Source organism: Phocoena phocoena, chromosome 13 (genome assembly GCF_963924675.1).
Source record: "Phocoena phocoena chromosome 13, mPhoPho1.1, whole genome shotgun sequence".
NCBI lineage: Eukaryota > Metazoa > Chordata > Mammalia > Artiodactyla > Phocoenidae > Phocoena > Phocoena phocoena.
In genome coordinates, this window is record NC_089231.1 from 73,927,871 (window position 1) to 73,949,997 (window position 22,127).

The 22,127-nt window shown below is 45.8% G+C and overlaps 3 protein-coding genes and 1 pseudogene across 3 annotated transcripts; 2 read left to right on the top strand and 2 right to left on the bottom strand.

Moving 5' to 3' along the window:
* Positions 1–1,512: 1,512 nt before the first annotated feature.
* On the top strand, positions 1,513–8,112 carry SRSF9 (serine and arginine rich splicing factor 9). The gene is made up of 4 exons (XM_065889864.1): positions 1,513–1,807; positions 4,183–4,343; positions 5,832–6,004; positions 7,617–8,112. The coding sequence occupies exons 1-4, from the start codon at positions 1,620–1,622 to the stop codon at positions 7,758–7,760; spliced, it is 666 nt and encodes a 221-aa protein (XP_065745936.1). The 5' UTR covers positions 1,513–1,619; the 3' UTR covers positions 7,761–8,112.
* Positions 8,113–8,996: 884 nt separating this feature from the next.
* Positions 8,997–20,649, bottom strand: GATC (glutamyl-tRNA amidotransferase subunit C). Its single transcript, XM_065890227.1, has 4 exons — positions 20,478–20,649; positions 20,210–20,382; positions 12,872–12,975; positions 8,997–9,385 (listed from the first exon to the last, which is right to left on the bottom strand). Exons 1-4 carry the CDS (start codon positions 20,556–20,558, stop codon positions 9,333–9,335), a joined length of 411 nt encoding a protein of 136 aa, XP_065746299.1. The 5' UTR covers positions 20,559–20,649; the 3' UTR covers positions 8,997–9,332.
* LOC136132877 (heterogeneous nuclear ribonucleoprotein A1-like) lies at positions 11,503–12,452 on the bottom strand (annotated as a pseudogene).
* A 5-nt stretch (positions 20,650–20,654) lies between the features above and the next one.
* Positions 20,655–21,833, top strand: TRIAP1 (TP53 regulated inhibitor of apoptosis 1). The gene is made up of 2 exons (XM_065890228.1): positions 20,655–20,801; positions 21,750–21,833. The coding sequence occupies exons 1-2, from the start codon at positions 20,655–20,657 to the stop codon at positions 21,831–21,833; spliced, it is 231 nt and encodes a 76-aa protein (XP_065746300.1).
* The last annotated feature ends 294 nt before the right edge of the window (positions 21,834–22,127 follow it).

Here is a 22,127-nt window from a genome sequence, read left to right on the forward strand (position 1 = left end):
AACAGAGTTTGTTTTTGTTTCATAACTCCCCCCAACATTTTATTATGAAAGTTTTCAAATATACAGGAAGGTTGAAAGAATGGTACAGTGAACACACTGAATACACCCACCATCTAGATTCTACTAGTTAACCCACCATCTAGTTAATGTTCTACTGTATTTGCTTTCTCATGCATCTACCCATCCATCAATCCAGAGAGGTTTCTTTTTTTTTAAATAAATTTATTAATTTTATTTATTTATTTTTGGCTGCGTTGGGTCTTCATTGCTGCGCGTGTGGGCTTTCTCTAGTTGCGGAGAGCGGGGGCTACTCTTCGTTGAGGTGCACGTGGGCTTCAGTAGATGTGCTTGCGGGCTCTAGAGCGCAGGCGCACGGGCTTAGTTGCTCCATGGCATGTGGGATCTTCCCGGACCAGGGCTCGAACCCATGTCCCCTGAACTGGCAGGCGGATTCTTAACCACTGCGCCACCAGGGAAGCCCCAGGGGTTTCATGTTTAACATGAAAAATCTTTTTAGATCAAGACTCTAGATGCAAGATCTCATTCTTGTAACGTCCCCAGGTTCAATGCTCTGCCCTGAATGTAAATGCATCCAATGGAATGTAAATGTGGAAACGTTCCAAGGTGGGAGTCTACCTGAGCTCCCGAGCTTCTGAAGGACCCAGCGCATAGGCTGGAATAATGGCTCTGGGTTCTAATTCTGACCCAATTATGATACCTCCGTTTTCTCACCTGTAATATTGGAATCTCTCCATACTGCGTGAGGATTAAAAGCACAGTTCGCGGGAAGCACTCTATAGTGACAGTCGCCACAGTTATGATCCTTTTTTTTTTTTTTTTTTTTTTGCCCACGCCGCGCGGCTTGCAGGATCTTAGTTCCCCGACCAGGGATTGAACCCGTGCCCCTACAGTGGAAGCGCGCGCCAGGGAATTCCCAGTAATGATTCTTTTACTCCCTCCTTGTCTCCGATAAATTTCAAGTCCAGCTATGGAGCCCATCTCAGGTCTCTTACACCCATTTTAATCCACCTAACACCCTCAGTTCTAAGCAACTGCAAAACAGGGACAGGGTGGCCCAGAGGGCTACAGACCTGAGGCAGTCGAGGACTCCTTCAGTCCGCTGCGGCGTCAGCCTGAGGCCCTGGCCGACTCCCTGCGGCGCCCTGCACGCGGAGTGACGGCCCGCGGGGCCCACCCTGAGCGCTACACCCGTTTCACCTCAGCAAATGTTCACAAAAACCTGTGAGGTAGGCAGCGCTACAGAGGGAGAAAACTGAGGCCCAGGGAGCCTGAGTCACTTGCCCAAGTCGACGCAGCTGGCGAGTGACTTGCCTTGGGGAACTGACTCCAAATCGCCTGACTCCAAGCTCTCTCCCGGTTGTCGCCCCCCGACCCCCTGTGCACCTACAGGGGGCGCAAGCGCACGCGCAGTCGTCGCAGCCGCGTCCCCTTTAAGAGGATTCCTTTTGCTTCCTCCGACCCTTTCGCTTCCGTTCCTGTTCCCACAATGCTGTGCGGCTGAGCGCCTCCGAGCCCGCGGGGACGCTGCGGGGGGTACCCCGGCTGAGGCTGCGGCGGGGACGTGGGCTGCGGCAGGCCCGCGGCGTCGCGCGGTGCGGATGTCGGGCTGGGCGGACGAGCGCGGCGGCGAGGGCGACGGACGAATCTACGTGGGGAACCTTCCGACCGACGTGCGCGAGAAGGACTTGGAGGACCTCTTCTACAAGTACGGCCGCATCCGCGACATCGAGCTAAAGAACCGGCACGGCCTCGTGCCCTTCGCCTTCGTGCGCTTCGAGGACCCGCGGTGAGGGCCCCGCGCCGCCCGCCGGCCGGCCCGACGCCCCGGGCCCCCGCCTTCTCTCCTTTCCCCGCTCCTTTCCAGGGCTTCCCCTCCCCCCTCGCCGCAGACCCCTCACGGCGCCCCCGGGTGGAGGCTGAGGCCTCCTCTCGCCGCGGGGCTCTGGGCAGTCCTTTGCTCTTTGCTCCGTCACTTCCTCTATTATTATTATTTTTTTTTTACTTAGAAACACAAAAGCCGGGTCTTGGGAGGGCCCAAGCCCACCCAGACCGACCTCAGGGATAGTACAGATGCCCGTTCTCCCCCTCGCGGCAGGACAGGCACCCTTCGGAGAAAGCGGCCCAGGGCTTGGGGAGCTTGGCCCCTGAGCCGGCCCGGAGAGGACTGGGTGAGGAGGGAAGGGTCGCCCTCCCTGCCCACTCCTCCCCCCAGCTGGGACTCGCCGTTGTGGGGCGCACAGTGCCGGGGTGTGGATGCCTTTGGAGGGCGTATAGGGGGCTCCTTGATGGAACGGATCTCCATCCACGCGCGCCCCGCCCCACACGGCCAGGGCCTCGTTCTGATAAAAGCGTCAGGGATTTGGGAAAACTTGTAAAACAGTCTGATGGGGGTCTCTGATTTCACTATTCCTTCTCTAATAAGGGAGGCACCGCTAGATGCTAAGGGCCCCGAGGATGTGGAAGCTCTAGATCCCGAAACCGGCTCGAAGGGGGTCTTTGTGACTTTGCAAAGAGTGTCGGCCCTTGCCCCAGAAAAGGCCTGGTAACTTTCAACACTGCGCTTGTTGGTTCGCACTGTGTTGGTTACTACACTCGGGGTAAATCGGAGCCCGCTCGCTGGTTTCCAGCACTGGCAGAGGGAGCGCTTTGCCTAGTCTGCGCCCTGCGGGCTTCACTAGGAGGACTGCCCGTGGGGTGTCCTGCCCATCTTGGGGGGTGATACGAGGCAAGGGGCAGCGTCTGAGGATGAGGAGGCTGGACGTACCCTGAGGCTTTGATGGCTGAAGACTCTGACGGAGCTCATTTCTAGTGTCTTGCCATTTGCCTCAAAAAATGGAACTAGGCATTTTCACACACACCTAAACTGGAAAAGGTTGTTCTATAAATTAGTAACAGTTCCCGTGTTTCTTAAGTTGCTATGTGTCATGTGCCATACTATGTATTATTTAGCATTTTCAACAGCCTATAAACTAGGTGCTACTAATCACATTTTCAGATGAGGTAACAGGATTTAGAGTTGATGAAAGGGAAGGGTACTAGGGAAGGTAGGATTTGAATCTACTGCCCTGTCGAATACAAACTTACTGTATGGTATGTCATCTTTTCCCTCATTCCTTTCATATTGAAAAGCTATCTTTTGCTATCACTAGATGCCAAGTTTCAAGCAAAGCACTGCACACATAGTATCTTATTTAATCCTTACAAAAACGCTGTGAGACAGGCGTATTACATTCACATGTAAAATCTTGATCACATACTTACCCAGAGACAACTACTAGTAAGTAGCAGGAGGATGATTTGAACTGAGGACAGTTTTTATTCAGTCTTAAACCCTGGCAGTTCTGCCTCTCTCTCACTGTATTATGAGTATAGCTAGGGTTGTACTGGATGTGGTCCTCCTTGCTCTTAATCCTGGGACTGGAATCTTGATTAGCGTTTATGTGCCTGTGACAACTGAATGCTGCCTTCATTAGTATGTCTTCAGCTGTTTGTCCTCTCACCCTCTGAGGATATTCTCTCTCCTATCAATATTGGAGAACCAGCTTGGTGTTCCTAACTCTCCTAGAGCCCTAGGAAAGACTTTAAAGTATTACTTTATTGGATATTTACCTCTTTTGATGAAACTGTACCCAGAGTGGTTTTGACAACTTAGTCCTCCAAACCATGCTGAAAAGGTACACTTGAAGGAATTCCATATTCCTCACAAAACACTAATTTGCATTTGTCTTTTGAGCCTTACCTCTTTTTAAATGGGTTTCTCCTTCTATAGACTTGAATGTACTAGGCCTTGAGGAAGAATATTAAAGGACTAGTGTGTGGTGTGCGTTTTGAGAAACAGCTCACCAAGGTTAGAGAAACACTTTTATTGGCAAAATCAGTCATCTGTCAACAGTTTATTTTTTTCTGAATTAGTTCTCTTATCTGTTTATCTATTCATTATCAATTCATACCTAGAGAACCCTGTGTGTGACAGCTGTAAAGTTTAATTCCAATATCATGAAAGGTCTTCAAACCAAAGCAGTAGTGCATCAAGTTCCAGGTTTTCGTTCTTTTGTTTGTTTTCTCACTTGAGGTTTTCTTTTTATTCTTGTTACTCATGTTCCTCACTGGGAAGTCAGTCGGCCCTCCTGAGTAGCACTAACTCCAAACTTTTCTTTGCAGAGATGCTGAGGATGCAATTTATGGAAGGAACGGTTATGATTATGGCCAGTGCCGGCTTCGTGTGGAGTTCCCCAGGACTTACGGAGGTCGGGGTGGGTGGCCCCGTGGTGGGAGGAATGGGCCTCCTACAAGAAGATCTGATTTCCGAGTTCTTGTTTCAGGTATGTTCCTTTCAAACTAAGTAAGATGATGCATGTAAAATACTTAGCACAGAGTCTGGCCTCCAAGAAATGTTAGCTGTTATTCTTCAGTGCGTGGGATGTGTGGGGTTTTCTTTTCAACAGCCCATGCACAGTGACAGTCTGAAGCCCTGCCAGTGAGGCAGGTACCTTGCCAATGAAATTGCACTGATCGTGCAGCCTTGATAGAACATAAACTTTCTTCTTATAATGGAGTTTTCTGATGGCAAAACCCCTTGAGCTGGAATTCTAAAGACATTTTCTTTTGGAATGTACCCTGGTGTCGGACTTGCTAGAAAGACATTGCAGAAGCCAGATGTGAACAAATTACCTAGCCTTGGATCCTAAAATAGGCCATATTTTGTGGTGGTTTTGGAATTATGTAAAAAAGAAACCAAAACTACAACTTGGGAATCTTAGTGATTGTATTGCAAAGTATAGAACGAAACGTCTAGTGTTGACAAGTGATGAAATGCTAAGCTCAGAGGTTTATGCATCTTTTTGAAATATTAACACACTGGTAACAACCTGGGGCCTTTTGCACATTGCAGGGGTGTTTTAGGGCCCTGGTGGAGTGAAGTGTATTGAGGAGCCTGGCACTGTCTTAGATGTGAATGTCACACAGTCACATCAGACTCCCATGGTGCTTGAGAGTGATACTGTCGGTATCTGCCTATCTGTGTCCCTTTGTAATTTTTTAACCCCAGAACTCTATTCCCTCCTTCAGGATGTCATACATATCTTTTTTTCTCTCCATGCTGCTCTGAAATCCTGCTTAGAAAACTATTAGGAAATGGCTGCAGTCCTGAGCTGTGAGCGGTAAACACAGCCTTTGAGAGCAGGAGCACATTTCCCTTTCATGACATCAGGTAGGGTTGTATGACTCCCGACTAGTTTTAGCGTCTGAGTCTTACCTTTTCCCCTACTGTATTGAAGAGTGTTGGTGATCTCTTAAGAGGTACTTTGTCTAGTTTGTCAGTCATTCACACCTACAAGAAAACAAACTTTAGATTTTTGTTGTGTTACTTCAGCTACACTTTGGTTATTTTATTGGATGGTTTCAAAATTCCCATGTCCTGGGAACCCAGTCAGGCAAGAAATAATTGGTACCGATAAATTTCATAATGGAAAAAATTAGAACTCAAAGTCTTGGGAGTTTGTTATTAATTATGAAGGACAAAGAAAGAGAGGCTCTGAATTCTTAGAGGTACTAAACCTATAACGGGATGAACTTCTTGGTCTGTCGGAAAGGCTTGGTCTCTGGAAGATTATCCTAGGACCAGCTTCTTATGGTGGTTTACCACACATACTTTAGTGTTCTTCTCTGGTTTTGTGTCCCTTATTAAAATTTGTGATTTGGGGACCCTCAGGATTTAAAAGTAGTGATTGATGGAGAAGGGACCCTAGGTCTTGATGGCTCTTAACATAGATGAAGGATATGGCCTCTTTTCTTATGTTCTCTGTGCCTAGGACTTCCTCCATCAGGCAGCTGGCAGGACCTGAAAGATCATATGCGAGAAGCTGGGGATGTCTGTTACGCAGATGTGCAGAAAGATGGAATGGGGATGGTTGAATATCTCAGAAAAGAAGACATGGAATATGCCCTGCGTAAACTGGATGACACCAAATTCCGCTCTCATGAGGTGGGTCCCCACCTTCTGTTGAGGAGCTTGTACCTAGACCACTCCACCTGAAGCTGACCTAGCAGAAGTAGCAACAGGCCATGCGTTTGCCATTTGAGGACCTCACAATACCATTAAAGATCTATCTTACGTGGACAAAGCCAAGGAATTCATCATGCCTAAGCCCTGCAGGGTCATAACAGAGAGAAGTCTGCAGTCATAGTATTTTTAACCTGGAAAGAATACTGGTGCAGTCTGTCATAATGTGGTGAGCTATTCCATGATAACACCCTTTCACAACTGGCTTAATCTGCAGTGTCCCTCCATGAACCTAATTATTATGGCTCTCCCTCCTTAGGGTCTAGTCTGGGCTATGCAAGCCAACCTCATCATCTCAGCGCTTCTAGGTACTGCTACTGGGGCTGAGTTGTCACTTCACTGTGCCTTTCCCAAAGTGATGCAGGAGCCTCTTTGAAACCTGAGCCCTTGGCATTTTCTTGTTGTTCATCATCTCACCCTGGGGACTTAGTTCTTGATGTCCTTCCTTTCAAGTAGGTGGCTGCTGCTTTGGATCTCAGTCTGATTCAAATGGTGACTATTCCTTTGATACCATTGAGACCAGATACCAGACCACCAATTGGACATTTTTTTCTGGTTATCCTGTCCTGACTTGCTGTGGGGTTTAGGGATGTCTGGGGACATGAATTTCTGGGCCCATTTCTTTTTCTAAGGATTCATATAATTCCCTAACTTTATGGCTTGGAGACTGCCTGGGTTAACAGTGCTTTTGCTCAGACTGTCCTCTAAGACTTGAATTTGCAGCAGAAACAAAACAGCACCTGGTTGTCAGTTATACTACAAAGCAGGGTCTCAGTAAGGGTAATCAAATTACTGACTTCACTGAGGGAAAAAGCATCTGGCTTCTTTCATCTTAGGGTCTTCAGATCTGAGAATGCTGGCTGAGGGCAAAGGGCCTGGAGGTAGGCCTGCCTGGACATGACTTCTCTGCTGCTTATTAAAATCTTAGCTGACCTACTCCGAACCCTGGTTCCTTTATATGCAAAATAGTCACAATAATAGCATTATCTTAAAAGACTTGCTGGGGGCTTCCCTCGTGGCACAGTGGTTGAGAGTCTGCCTGCCGATGCAGGGGACGCGGGTTCGTGCCCCGGTCTGGGAAGATCCCACATGCCGCGGAGCGGCTGGGCCCGTGAGCCATGGCCGCTGAGCCTGTGCGTCCGGAGCCTGTGCTCCGCTACGGGAGAGGCCACAACAGTGAGAGGCCCGCGTACCGCAAAAAAAAAAAGACTTGCCAGGAAGCTAACTTATGAAGATAACTAAGCATCTAGCCCAGGTCAGATTCTGGGGGTAGTGGCAGGAATTCAGATATGTTAACAGTAGTAGCTAGTAGCTGAGTTATTTACCACATAATCGAGTTGCCATTTAGTTGTGTCACCTTGGACAAGAATACCTACCTCCTGCACTATTGCGAGGGTTTAATGAGATAGCATTGTGCCAAGCAAACAGTAAATGCTCAGTACTTAACTATTATTGTTAGGCAGCCATGTTAGGTGTTGCTGTGCTTTATTATTCTGGGTCTTATTTTTTCCTTTACCTTTTGTTTGAATTTCAGGGTGAAACTTCCTACATACGCGTTTATCCAGAGAGAAGCACCAGCTATGGCTACTCACGGTCTCGGTCTGGGTCAAGGGGCCGTGACTCTCCATACCAAAGCAGGGGTTCCCCACACTACTTCTCTCCTTTCAGACCCTACTGAGACAGGTGATGGGAATTTTTTCTTTATTTTTTAGGTGAACTGAGCTGCTTTGTGCTCAGAATCTACATTCCAGATTGATGATTTAGTGTCTTAGGACATTTTTTTAATTTTTTTTTTTTTTTAAGGAAATAAAACTACATAATTTCTACCAGGGCCATATTAGCAGTGAAACATTTTTAACTGCGGAAATTATGGTTTTGGTTCAGAAACAAGTTGTATATTTTTCACCCCTGATGATGGGAAAAAAAACAGTGCTGTATCTTTGTGGGTTGCTCTTCTACGGAGATCAGCTGTTACTGTGACTTAAGTCGGCCCATTCTGTTTAGAAATATATTTTAAACGTTTAGTAATTGACATGTGTGATTGTCCTTAATTACGTTCATAGATTTTACCAAACAGGCACACTGATAATAGTAAAAAAAAAAAAAAATATATCATTGACTTGTAGTGGCAGCTTGTACCCAGTTGGTAAGGAGCAGGAGTGGATTTACTTTATTTGGGGATAAAGATGTTGCTCTGATGGTGGTCTGAGAACTTCAATCCCAAGGGCAGGTTCAGGGTTCTCTTATAATTCAAGGCCAACTGTATAAATTAAGCTGCTTTAAAGAAAAGAGGGCACATTGCAGATAGGGGAAGGGAATGGGAAGGCTAAAAACAGACTTTTAAAAGTGGGCACCAGCATAAAGATCATTGGGAAATTCTTAGCCAAAACCAACTTTGGCAGTTGGTTAGGGAAAAAAAAAAAACCAAAAAAGTTTTGGTTCTATCACTTTCACTCCTAAATTTGTCTCATTTGTCCCTGGTATCTGAGCTTTAAAAAACAAAACAAACCCCCAAACAAAAAACCCCACTGTCTTGGGATTCTGTTCAGTTCAGTAATCACGGGGCAGGGGGCCTACTTTGTCACAGGCCCAGGACTATTTTTTTTTTTTTTAGACCACTTTATTGAAATACAGTTGACCTGTAAAAAGCTGTACATTTAATGTATACAACTCAGTGAGTTTGGGGTTAAGTACACACACATGAAATCACAACCATGAAGGCCATAAACATATCCATCACCTCCCAAAGCTGCCTCCTAACCTTAGCAGAAAGTCAGCCCTCTGCTTGGAACAAAGTGGGTACCCAAGAACAAATTTAAGTGTGCTCAGTAAAGATAAAAGGCTGCTCAAGTCAATGGAAGCAGCAACTGAAAAGGACAACTCAGGTTGTCACATAGTGATCAGATGCAATGTCTAACAGTTACATAAATAGAAAAATTCACTTAAATGCAGTTTGGTAGACAGTCTTTTGGGGAGGGGATAAAATCATCCATACAGAACAGCCTGTGAGTACACTTGATCCATTTCCTTGGAAACTGGCCATACCTTCTACTTCCGTTGGCATCAGGGACTATTTGCCTTATTTTGGCTAGATCTTTCCCAGTTCTGTCTTCAAAAGAGTTAGTTACTAAGAGATACTTAACCATCACTTTTTTCAGGTGACTGAAGGAAGTGGGAACATTAGTGTTCGTAACAAAATAGTCGTTGCACTTCCACGTTTTTAGAGGGCACCCCTTCCCAGAATAGCTACTCAGCAGTGTGAGAAGGGCTCTTTTTCATCCAGCTTTGGCCAAGAGATATTACCTGTTTGAAAACAATAACAAAAAGGAATGTTATAGTTGAGCCTGCTTTCCAACTGGCTCTACACTGAGCTAACTGGTTTGTCATGAAAAATAAGCAGTGGAAATAAGTGTAGCTATTACAGTTTTTCTAACTATGAGTATCTGAAAGAACCAGTTATAAGTGAAGCCTAATCAATGCACACTTTTAAGTAAGTAGCAGAGACAGGTTAATTAGACATTTATATGCATATGGGAGAGGAAGGAGAGACTATGACTGTGAACTCAGTTTTTCCCAAGAAGCAAAGTCTGACACAAGGTTCTATTTGAGAAACAGCATATGTGATCAATGGATGTGTCTGCTGAAACAGCAACAACTATCAGATGCTGAGATTGAGAGATTATAAAATCTTACTTCTCTCCACAGTTAACTGAGGTGGTTCAGTTAATCAGAGGCATGAGCTCAAAAAAATTTTTTTTTTTTTTGCGGTACGCGGGTCTCTCACTGTTGCGGCCTCTCCCGTTGCGGAGCACAGGCTCCGGACGCGCAGGCTCAGCGGCCATGGCTCACGGGCCCAGCCGCTCCGCGGCATGTGGGATCTTCCCGGACTAGGGCACGAACCCGTGTCCCCTGCATCAGCAGGTGGACTCTCAACCACTGCGCCACCAGGGAAGCCCGAGCTCAAAATTTTTTTAGCTTTCCTTCCCATCCTTCCTTCAACCAGAGCTTTTCTTTAATTGGTTGGTCTCGATCAAAGAGGTATTCCCTGAGCCAGAGGACTGATGTTTGTCTCTGGAGGCTGCTCACGATGGTTCTCCACTGAGGGACATCTCCTGAACTTGAAGCTGGCACTTGGAAAGCCATCTACCTGGAGTGCTTAGGCTAGTCCCATTCCCCAATGTCCAGAGGGGTGCAGCAGCTCTGAGGGCTCACCTATCTGCAGTTCAGCTACCCAAGGTTCTGGGTTTTATTATTGGCCCAGAGTTTTAAAATAGTTACAGTGAGGTTTAAAGATGCAAATCTCCACACTAGGGGTTGCAGATTGGTCACAGGATGCACCTGGCTTGCAGCAGGTATGTTTTATTTTCATGGTATTTTTTAAAATCTTGAATTAACACTTAAAATTTGGGAAATAGCACACAAAATGCCAGATGTCCAGGTTCTCTGGGAAAATGGGCTCCCATTCCTGCCTGGCGCTAAATGAGAAGCAGCGCATGCCAGCTGCCCCTTTAGGCATAGCTTGAGCTCCAGATTTGCCACTCTACACATCTCTCCCTGCCTCGGTCCTGTTTTTGTTTTGCTCATTCCTGTTAACACCTGGCCCCTAGAGGTGAATGTGACCCCTGGAATCTACTGCCACCTTAGTGTCACCACCTGTATATACTTTGTTTTTTGTTGTTATTAATACATGTATTATTTTTTTTCAAGAGGGTATTAAATTGTTTATTTATTACACATGATAATGGATGACACACAAGCTTCATTCCCATCTATATCTGGTACCATAGTCCAATTTAGATACATTGCATAGGATGTGCCAACAATCATATTAATAATCAAAAAACTCCATGACTTGGCTTGGGTGACCCTTTTCATGGTGAACTCCAGGTCACAACACAGTAACTGTCAGTTCAACTACACCAAGGTTTCAGAAGACAGTAGCTTCTCCACCAAAGCAGGTTGTAAATAAATTTTGAATGGAACCTGGCATCACCCTGAAGGAATACTAACTTCACACTGTTGGGGTAGTTTACCAAAATGGCTTCAGGGTAGACTAACTTTATACAGCACATTTTAAAAAAAGACACGTTTATTCAGCGTCATGATCAGACTATTACATTTAGCAATCAACAGCATGGGTGCAAAAAAAAAAAAAATCTACATTAAAACCCTTTGTTGGAATGGTTTACACTTTCCACAGAGCAGAAACTAAAATAACCTGTTATACAATTAGTCACAAATACAGTCCTTGAGGGTTTTTCGCCCATACACATGAGTATTGTCTAAAACATGTCTTCTTTGTAGCAGCTAGGCCCTGCCACCACTGTGCTTGGCTGAGTTCACAAATCTGTTGTAACCTGTAGCTTCCCTGTCACTTCTCTGGCTCTCCTATCCTGCTAAGCTTTGTTTCCTGGCAGTAATCAAAACCTTCTGCCACTGCCATAGCTACTGCTGCTGCTGGAACCACCATAGCCACCTTGGTTTCGGGGTTTGGCAAAGTATTGGCCTCCACCACCATAGGGGCCAGAACTTCTGCCTCCAAAGTTTCCTCCTTTCATGGGTCCAAAATTTGAAGACTAATTGTTGTAACTGCCAAAATCATTGTAGCTTCCACCACCTCCAAAATTGCTTCCATCATTACCAAATCCATCATAGCCATCCCCACTGCCACCATATCCACCAACACCGTGGCTGCCACCAAAGCCACCTTGACCACTGAAGTTTCCTCCACGACCAAAGTTGTCATTCCCACCAAAACCACCTCCATGACCACCACCAAAGCTTCCAGAACCACTTCGACCTCTTTGGCTGGATGAGGCACTAGCCATCTCTTGCTGAGATAGGGCTTTCCTTACTTCACAGTTGTGGCCATTCAGTGTGGTATTTCTGAATGACAGTCTTGTCTACGGAGTCATGGTCATCAAAGGTTACGAAAGCAAAGCTGCTCTTTTGCCACTGCCTCAATCAGTCATGATTTCAATCACTTCAATTTTCCCATACTGTTCAAAATAATCTCTTAGATGATGTTCTTCACTGTCTTCTTTAATGCCACCAACAAAAATCTTTTTCACAGTTAAGTGGGCACCAGGTCTTTGAGAATCTTCTCTTGAGACGGCCCTCTTTGGTTCCACAACTCTTCCATCCACCTTGTGTGGCCTTGCATTCATGGCCACATCCACCTCCTCCACAGTGGCGTATGTGACAAACCTGAAGCCTCTGGAGCGTTTGGTGTTTGGATCCCTCATTACCACACAATCTGTGAGCGTTCCCCACTGCTCAAAATGGCTCCTCAGACTCCATCGGTTGTTTCAAAGCTCAAACCTCCGATGAAGAGCTTCCGCAGCTGTTCGGGCTCTTTGGGTGACTCTGACTTAGACGTGACGGCAGTGGAGAGTCGGGGGGGAGACGTCAATGATGCTTACTCGGCGGCGTCCACAAGCAGAAAGGAGTAATCTCCATGTGTTTTTCTTATTTCCAGTTTTACTGAGATAATTGACATACATTGTATAAGTTTAAGGTGTGTAACACAATGATTTGATACATGTATATATTGCAAAATGATTACCATGATAAGATTAGTTAACATCCTAGAGTCACCATGCTGTACATTATATCCCCAGGACTTATTTAACTTATAACTGGAAGTTTTTACCTTTTGACTTCCTTCACCCTTTTGCCACTTTATACTTGTCAAAGTGCTTTCACATAGCAAATCTGGGCCTCACAGTTCCTACTGCATTCTTAGTTTACTGTGGGACAGTCTGTTAAGCCATTTTGGGCAACACATACCTGGGGGAGCCACAAAATACTCCTCCACAACGTGATGGGAGTTTTGTAGTAGTTCTTCAGCACAGTTGCCTTCTACCACATTGTCGGATCTCAAGTACAGACATCTACAAAACCAGAAGTTTAAGGTTACCTTCTCAGAACATGGCTTCTAGGGCATGGGTAGAGAGGGTCAAGTACGGGAGAACAAGGGAGCAGCATATTCTTGAGTTATAGTCAGTGCTCAAAGATGGAGGAGTTGTAGTCAACAGTAGACCAAATAACAGCCTACCATTTATAGATTCTCCCAAGAACCCTGTGAGGTAAGTGGTAATTATTCCTCAGGATTGATATGTTTAATATATTTTATGATTACTATGGGTAAGTTGCTTTTGGCGGAGATAGGTAAGAAGGCAATTACAGTATAATATATTAAATCTAACAGAGGTGAGCAATGCTTGCCAAGGGACTAGATAGGGGGACCTAACCCAGCCTGGGTGAGGGACAGGTCCTCAGAACAGGTGATGTCACTCCTTAACCATGGTCAAGGAACAGCTGGGTTGGGACTTCCCCGCTGGTCCAGTGGTTAAGGCTCCGTGCTGCCAATGCAGGGGGCCCAGGTTCAATTCCTGGTCAGGGAACTAGCTCCCACATGCTGCAACTAAGAGCTCCCATGCCGGGCTTCCCTGGTGGCACAGTGGTTAAAAATCTGCCTGCCAATGCAGGGGACACGGGTTCGAGCCCTGGTCGGGGAAGATCCCACGTGCTGCATAGCAACTAAGCTGTGTACCATAATACTGAGCCTGTGCTCCGCAACAAGACAAGCCACTGCAATGAGAAGCTCACGCACCACAAGGAAGAGTAGCTCCTCAGTGCAACTAGAGGAAGCCCACGCGCAGCAACAAAGACCAACGCAGAAAAAATAAATAAGTTAATTAAAAAAAAAAAAAGAGCCCCCATGCCACAACTAAAGATCCTGCACACAGCAATGAAGATCCCATGTAAGACCCGGCATAGCCAAATAAATAAATATTTTAAAAATATGTATACACTTTAGGGCTTCCCTGCTGGCACAGTGGTTGGGAATCTGCCTGCGAATGCAGGGGACACAGGTTCGAGCCCCGGTCTGGGAAGATCCCACATGCCGCAGAGCAACTAGGCCCGTGAGCCACAACTACTGAGCCTGTGCGTCTGGAGCCTGTGCTCTGCAACAAGAGAGGCCGCGATAGTGAGAGGCCCGTGCACCGCGATGAAGAGTGGCCCCCGCTTGCCGCAACTAGAGAAAGCCCTCGCACAGAAACGAAGACCCAACACAGCCAAAAATAAATAAATAATAATTTTTTAAAAAATATTTTAAAAATATGTATACACTTAAAAAAAAAGAAACAGCTGGATTGGGGGGGTGATGGGAAATGAGCAAGGTGCAGAAACTTGCTCAAGGTTGGTTATAAATAACTTAAGCTGCTAAGTGACAGGACTGGGATCCGAGCCCGGTTCTGGTACCCCTAAGATGAGTGCTTTTTTCATCGCAACCACCTTTGTGGATGTAAAAGTACCTGCCCTCCAAGATGTACCACGAACATAGCTCAAGAATCTCACACTGTTTTTGAGGCTTAGTGGTTTCATTAAACTATCCAGATGGCAAACTAGTGAAACCAAACAGGAGTTGAACACATCTGTGGGGCTTCACTACTGTTTTTTTTTTTTTTTTGGTATGTGGGCCTCTCACTGTTGTGGCCTCTCCCGTTGCAGAGCACAGGCTCCGGACGCACAGCTCAGGGGCCATGGCTCACGGGCCCAGCCGCTCCGCGGCATGTGGGATCTTCCCGGACTGGGGCACGAACCCATGTCCCCTGCATCGGCAGGTGGACACTGCGCCACCAGGGAAGCCCTTCACTACTGTTTTAAGGTTTAAAAGTGCATGACAAGAGGTTTGAGTTGGCTTCCAGATACCTGGGCTGAAAAATAAGCAGTCTGCTCAATCACTAAGAGGGTAGCAGCCAAGCTCTTTCTGCTCTGAGCCAGACACAGACTGCAGGCTAAACCTAATGGGACAATGGCACAAGGGTGTGACATGAACATCTGGGTAAAGGCTGCATAGAAGGCCAAGTTGTAATGATAAGATTCTTTTAGGAAAGGATTGGTTCTTCTATTTCTTTGGGGCACCCAGCCCTGGGCAAGACACGATAAACACTTATTCATGGTACAAAGAGTGGAAAGCTGGACTCTATTCCAGGACTGGCACTGTCTTAATGCGTCACCTTGAACAAGTATGATCTTTCTAAGACCTTAAGCTTCTTGCCAAAAAAAGTGAAGGTTGCACTAGAATTTTTTTTTTTTTACCATACAAGGATTATGCACTCATACTCATTCAAGGAAACTTGGAGAACAAAAATAAAAGTAATCTGCAAAGGTGACCATTGGACTTTCTGGGGTTTATATTTCTGTTGAGCAATATACCAAAACGGCTAAGAGACTGGGCTCCTGAATCACTGCAGAATTCAAACCCCAGAGCTGCACGTGGCCTGTATGCAAGTTACTTATCCTTTCCATGTATCAGTTTCCTTGTTTGTAAAATGCTTCAGAGAATTGCTGGGACAATTAAATGAAATGATGTTTAAAAAGAAGGTCTGGTAATGCTGGGCTTGCATTCTTAGGGCAACAGGAGGTGGGCGCTGAATAGCACCTGCTCTTTTTTCAAAAAGAGTTTGTACACCCCGGGTACACCTCAGTCCCCACTACTCATTCAGAGAATACCTATGCACTTAACCTGCTATAATCACTCACAACCCTCCCAGTCCATAGGGACTGGAGGCTGCTAATTGTTCCTGGGCGCTTGGAGATTTTGACAAAAAAGACTATACTACTGCCAAGAGGTGGTTAAAAGCTACTGCTTCCCAACAGTAGGTAGCAATTAATTTGTTCACTCATTTGGTAATTGGGTTTCCTCTTAAGTGACATTTCCAGAAAGACAAAACTCACCTCTTTAAATATCACACATTTCCACCTAATTACTATTTAAGGTGGAGCTGTTTGTAGAATAAATCCACACCTCCCTATTTTCTTAAACATAGGCTACTGAACACAGGGTCTCTGAGGGTGGCACACCAAGCAGACCCCTCACTTGGCAAGTCGCTTAACTTTTCTTGACCTTGGAATCATGCATAAAACACCAAACAAGACCAGATGAGCTCTTTAAGTGCCTATCAATTATGACTGACTGAATGTCTACCTCACCTCATCTTTCTCAGTCTGGGTTCTATTATAAGAGCATTTAGTCCAGATACGTAGGACAACTTCTATGCATCTGGGCTACAGTGTTAGTTATGTACCATCCTTGGGAGACTTGAAAAAAGAGTCCATTGATCTTTCTGTGTCCTCAATCAGATGAAAGACCCCGGTTGCGAAAACTTTTGACTGTGAATTAGAAATCCCTGCCCTCTAAAGCTCACAGACAAGGCACTTAAACCAGTAACTGAGGGAAATGCATTTAATTTCATGGAAAACACTATGGCAGCATGGCAGAAGAAGTGCCTCTGTTGGCCCTTGGGCTGACCAATGGAACAGTTCTGCTGTTGTATTAGTTTCTTTCTGCCTCTTCCCTGCTATCAGGCTGCCAGGAGTTGTTTCTCTGGGCACCATTCTACTTCCATCTACAAGCCTTTTAATTTATTTCTAGTTTCACGCGGACTGAAATGAGAGCTAATCGATTTGGCAAATAAGGCTCTGAGGGACATCCTAAGCATTGAAGTTATTTGGCTACAGTCAGAGATGTCACCTGAGTCAGTCTCTGGATCTGAGATGAAAAAGGATAAAGTTTCCAGGGGCTGATTTTATTATTGATTGATTGATTGATTTTTTTGGCTGCGCCACGAGGCTGGTGGGATCTTAGTTCCCCGACCAGGGATTGAACCCGGGCCCCAGCAGTGAAAGCACCGAGTCCTAACCACTGGACTGCCGGGGAATTCCTGGGGCTGACTTTAGAGGGCATATCTAGAGCAGTATTTGAGAGAAGCTCTGAGTTCCAAGTCCTGGATTCTCCTCGTAATACCTGTGAAACTTTGGCACAGGTTACATAATCTTTCTGAGCCTTGGTTTCTTCATCTATGAAAGAGATACTAATATTTGCCTTTCGGGATTATATGTGATTACTGAGATATAACGCATATAAAATCTTAGTGCCTGGTACATAAGCATGCTAATGCTTTTTAGCTCAAAACAAATGATAGGTTATTAATGGGCCAAGAGATTTCTGTTAGCCAGTCAGGACCCTTACAGCTAGTGTGGCTATCACCTAAAACCATTTAACACTTGTCTTCACTTAACTGGGTTCCATTTCAAATGTCAGTGAAGGCAGTACATTCAAAACATGAAAATCCTACAAATGTCACATCTAAAATGGAATCATTACCCCAAACTGGTTTCCTAATTTATGGCAAGATTGCAAATCACTGAATACTAAGTCACTATTCCAGTTACCAGAACCAAATCCCTCTTCATCTTTTCCACAAACTCTTCCCTGAGTAATAGTTGCATTTCTTTATAGTTACCCTCTAGATGCCTTGGGAAATTCTGACTGCTCTTTGCACTCTATTCCCACCTTTCCCATAGATAATAAAGAACATTCAACAAACATTTACTGAGTGTCTGCTCAGTGCTAGATGAAGATGAGCAATAACAGACATGCTTCCTGTGAGGTGGACGAGCAGTAGGAGAGGGGCAGAGAATCAAATATCAATTAAATACATGTATGAATACATGTAAAATTACAGCTCTTTTGAATACCATGAGAGCCACAGGTTCTGAAAGAGAATCTGACTCAATACAGAAGAATGAAAACTTCCTTGAGGAAGTGGCAGTTGAAATCTGAAGAAAGGAAATTAAGTAGGCAAAAAAAAAAGCAATGTGGGGACTTCCCTGGCAGTCCACTGCAGGGAATACGAGTTTGATCCCTAGTCAGGAAACTAAGATCCTGCATGCCACACAGTGAGGCCAAAAAAAAAAGGAATGCATGGGCTGAGATGGGGGTAAAGGCAAGAGCCCAGAATTCTAACAAGGGGAAAGAATGGAGAGCTCTGGGAAAGCAATGTCTTGAAGAAGTGGGCAGAAGCTTGGTTAAATGATGCCCCACAGGCTATGGTGAAGCTTTCCTTTTTATCCTAAAGAGCACTAGGAAGCCACCTGAAGGGCTTGGGTAGGAGAATGACATCAGATTTCTGTTTTGAAACACTGTAACTTTGGGCAAATTGGTTAACCTCCCTAGACCTAAGCATCAAGATTACAAAATAGAGGATTTGAAGGAATCAAAGACTGGAGTGAGGGCTTCCCTGGTGGCACAGTGGTTGAGAGTCCGCCTGCCGATGCAGGGGACAGGGGTTCGTGCCCCAGTCTGGGAAGATCCCACATGCTGTGGTGCGGCTGGGCCCGTGAGCCATGGCTGCTGAGCCTGTGTGTCAGGAGCCTGTGCTCTGCAACGGGAGAGGCCACAACGGTGAGAGGCCCGTGTATCACAAAAAAAAAAAAAAAAAAGACTGGAGTGAGACCATGAGGCTAGCAAGCACTTTACATGAAGGTTATGGTTGCAGATAAGTGTGGCTCTCCCTACCGGCATTGACTAATGGCAGCTTTCTTTCTCCCACCTGTACCAGGAGTTTATTTTTAAAAATTCCATCAGAAAAAGGCTAGGACAGAGTTGTAGACTACCCATATCTTTATAGGCTACATACCCATCCTTTCTAAGAAGCTGCAGTCCCAAACAGCAAACAAGTCTGCTTTTCAAAAAAGATCATTTTCTTTTAAAATGTATTAAGATTTGGCAAAAAAAAAAATGTATTAAGATTTGGCAAAAATTGGTAGAGGTGGGTAGAGGCTGCACCCTTTTAGTATTCATAAGCTGCTTTGTCAAAGACCCACCCCTCCCTGTTTCATTACACTACTTCACTACTTGGGTTATTACTCTGCCCCCTTAGGCATTTGTGTTTTGGGCCCTAGGTATAAAATGAAAAGTTAAAACTTCCCTCTAGGCTTCCCTGGTGGCGCAGTGGTTAAGAATCCGCCTGCCAATGCAGGGGACACAGGTTTGAGCCCTGGCCCAGGAAGGTCCCACATGCCACGGAGCAACTAAGCCCATGTGCCACAACTACTGAGCCCGCGTGCCACAACTACTGAAGCCCACGCGCCTACAGCCCGTGCTCCGCAACAAGAGAAGCCACGACAATAAGCCACGCAGTGCAACGAAGAGTAGACCCCGCTTGCCACAACTAGAGAAAGCCGGCACTCAGCAACGAAGACCCAACACAGCCAAAAAACAAACAAACAAAAAAACTTCCCTCTGCATTCCCATCTTCTTTAACACTAACCATCGTTAATAGTTTCTTGCATGCCCTTTCAGGGAACAAAACAAAACTTAATGCATACACCAGAGTATATAAAATAGATTACACATAAAGTATCGATAATACCATACACGATGTCATGAACTTTGCCTTTTTTATTAAGTATATCTTGGAGACCTTTCCATATCAGCATATAGTTATTTCATTATTTTTAACTGCCAAATATTCCAGTGTACTATGATGATGTATTTAGCCATGAAGGACACTTAGAATGTTTCTGGGGTTTGTTTCTTTTCTGTTGTTTTGTATTATAAACAGATTTGCATACCCTGGGCGCTTGTGAACACATCTTGATGCACTTTCACAGATATTTCCATAGGGAACCACTAGGTCAGAAAATACGTACATTTAAAATTTTTGAGACAGGAATTCAGCAGCTAGGAAATCAGACATGAGCTCACATTCTATTAACAAGAAACATTACAAATCAACAAAAATAAGATTATCAATAAAAATATTAGAAGAAAACCCTGGGACTCCCCTGGTGGTCCAGTGGTTAAGACTCCGCGCTTCCACTGAAGGGATCGAGGGTTCGATCCCTCGTCCGGGAACTACAATCCCGCATGCCGCACGGCCAAAAAAAGAAAACCAGACAGGATTAAGGAGTTAATGCAAAGATCCTAGAGGAGCAACGAATCTGGCGTGTTGGAAAAACGGTAAAGAAGCCAATGTGGTTGGAATGATAAAAGCAGTACTTCGGTGCGGTAGGGAGGGACTCTAGGAATTTGGGCCTCGAAAGTGAAGCTTAGCAGTTCGGATTTTGTTCCTAGTTACACTGGGAGCCATCGAGGATTCTACAAGGGAGGGGCAGGATCCATAATGAACAAGGGAAAGAGTGTAAGCACCCGCGGGGTGACCGTGGGCAAGTTCTCGCATCTCGCTTCTGCGAAATGAGACACTAATCTTCATCTTAACTGGGAGCGAAGGCGCCGCAGGCAAGGCTTCGAGGCCGTAGTCGCGAGCTTACCTGTCCTCCAGAACTGACTCCATGGGCTCCACCCCGTCCGTGTCCACGGCGCGAAGCCGGTCGGCGAAGGCGATGGCTTTCTCCAGCCGTGCCACGGCCTCTTGGCTGCCGAAGTCCACAAGCGCTAGCCGCTCCAGGTGCTCGATCAGCTCGGCCGTGACCCGGCGGCTTCCCTGGGGGAGGATGAGGCGGAGGGCTTGGGTCACAGGTGGGGCCTGCTCCGCCTCCCGCCCCGCTTCGGCACCCGCCTAGACGCCCCGGCCTCTACCTGAGGATCGGCCTTGGAGGGGAAGCCCCGGCGCCCGCCCGCCGACGCTCGAAGGCACAGCCACACTCTCCGCGTCCACATTTCTCTCCTTCTCGGCCTCCGTAGTGCGTCCTCTCGTAAAGCCTAGCGACGCGCTTAAAAGTGATGACATCCGAGAGCGCCGCCACCGCCGACGCCATGAACAGTGTGGGGGAGGCTTGCACCGACATGAAGCGTGAGTACGACCAGTGCTTCAATCGCTGGTTTGCCGAGAAATTCCTCAAGGGGGACTGCTCCGGGGACCCGTGCACCGACCTCTTCAAGCGCTACCAGCAGTGTGTTCAGGTGAGCTGAGGCCCGGGTCCTCTCGCCTCTACCCCAGGCACCGGCTTCTCTCTACGGTGTTCCTGGCCTCACGCATCGTATCTTGAGGGCGTTGGGACTGGCAGGGTGAAGAAAAGCCTCGATGAGACCAGTGAGAGTAGTTCTCTCCCCTACCGTCACCAAGGCTGCCTGGTATCTCTCCGAATGACAAAGTTAAATATTTTTGCAGCACTTTACTTTTTACGGAGCCCAGTAACATTCTTTGGTTCATTTGGTGCTCAACCTGAACTTGCAAAGTGGGTATAGTTATTCGTATTTTATGCATGGAACACTCACGCCCAGAAATAGGAAGTGATTAGTCGAAGTTCACTAGAATCAAGTTTCCTTGGATTTTGCGGTGGTGCACTTTTCCAATATTGCTGAGGGACAAGGAGGGGTGTTAGCCTCTCTGGCCTGTTAGACATTATGGAGGATCTCCTTTTGTTATATTCCCTTCATTGGCCTATTTTATTCTCTCTTGACTAGCCAGAACATCTTCAGTCCAGCCCAGTGAATGTGAAACTGATCTGAATCGTAATAACAGCCCTGGGCAAGGCACTCCCAATTAGTTAACTTAAAAAACATCCTCAGTAATTCCAGGTGGAGCTGCTGTCTTTACCCAATATAGATAGGGAAGTTAGGCTTGATCAAAGTTATATAACCAGTAAGTCCTGGGACTGATTTGAACTTGTGTCTGTCACAAGAGTGGTGATACTGTTTAAATTCCACTTCTGAATTTTGATGTTAACTCTTTCCAATCTCTCTGGTTTTACAGTTAATTTCTTTGTAATCTTATGTTAAAAAGCATGGGGTTTGAATCATGTTTGGTAGTCCTTATGGTCCAGTCGGATTTACTTTTGTACCATCATATTTATAAAGTTTGGTCCTCAGGCTCCATGTGGACCTTTATCATGTGTTTTCTTCCATCAGAAAGCAATAAAGGAGAAGGAGATTCCTATTGAAGGACTGGAGTTCATGGGCCACGGCAAAGAAAAGCCTGAAAGCTCTTCTTGACCTTGACAGTCACCTTGAAAAATGGACTCCTCAGATCAGGAAATTGAGGACTCTGGATCGTGTCAGTTAAAGCTGTGAAGATAGCATCGATTTGATGAATTTAGGAGAGAGGAGTTTCCTGTCCTCCTTGATATTTTTCTCTCATTTGTAAAAGATGATGAAAAAATCACTCTTTGCTTTGAAATTTCAGGCTTTGGCATCAGCAGGAACTCAATGTGCTAAATAATGGGATTATGGTTGCAATACTTGGTCTGGGATCGGTTTTAAATGTATCTAGTATGTAAATGCTGATAA

Coding starts and splice junctions, on each gene's coding strand:
- SRSF9 (XM_065889864.1), top strand. CDS start 1,620: ATGTCGGGCTGGGCGGACGAGCGCGGCGGCGAGGGCGACGGACGAATC. Junction 4,344..5,831: donor TTTCCGAGTTCTTGTTTCAG/GTATGTTCCTTT, acceptor CTCTGTGCCTAG/GACTTCCTCCATCAGGCAGC. Junction 6,005..7,616: donor CCAAATTCCGCTCTCATGAG/GTGGGTCCCCAC, acceptor TTTGAATTTCAG/GGTGAAACTTCCTACATACG.
- GATC (XM_065890227.1), bottom strand. CDS start 20,558: ATGTGGACGCGGAGAGTGTGGCTGTGCCTTCGAGCGTCGGCGGGCGGG. Junction 20,383..20,477: donor CCTCCAAGGCCGATCCTCAG/GTAGAGGCCGGG, acceptor ATCCTCCCCCAG/GGAAGCCGCCGGGTCACGGC. Junction 12,976..20,209: donor GAGTCAGTTCTGGAGGACAG/GTAAGCTCGCGA, acceptor CTGGTTTTGTAG/ATGTCTGTACTTGAGATCCG.
- TRIAP1 (XM_065890228.1), top strand. CDS start 20,655: ATGAACAGTGTGGGGGAGGCTTGCACCGACATGAAGCGTGAGTACGAC. Junction 20,802..21,749: donor GCTACCAGCAGTGTGTTCAG/GTGAGCTGAGGC, acceptor TTCTTCCATCAG/AAAGCAATAAAGGAGAAGGA.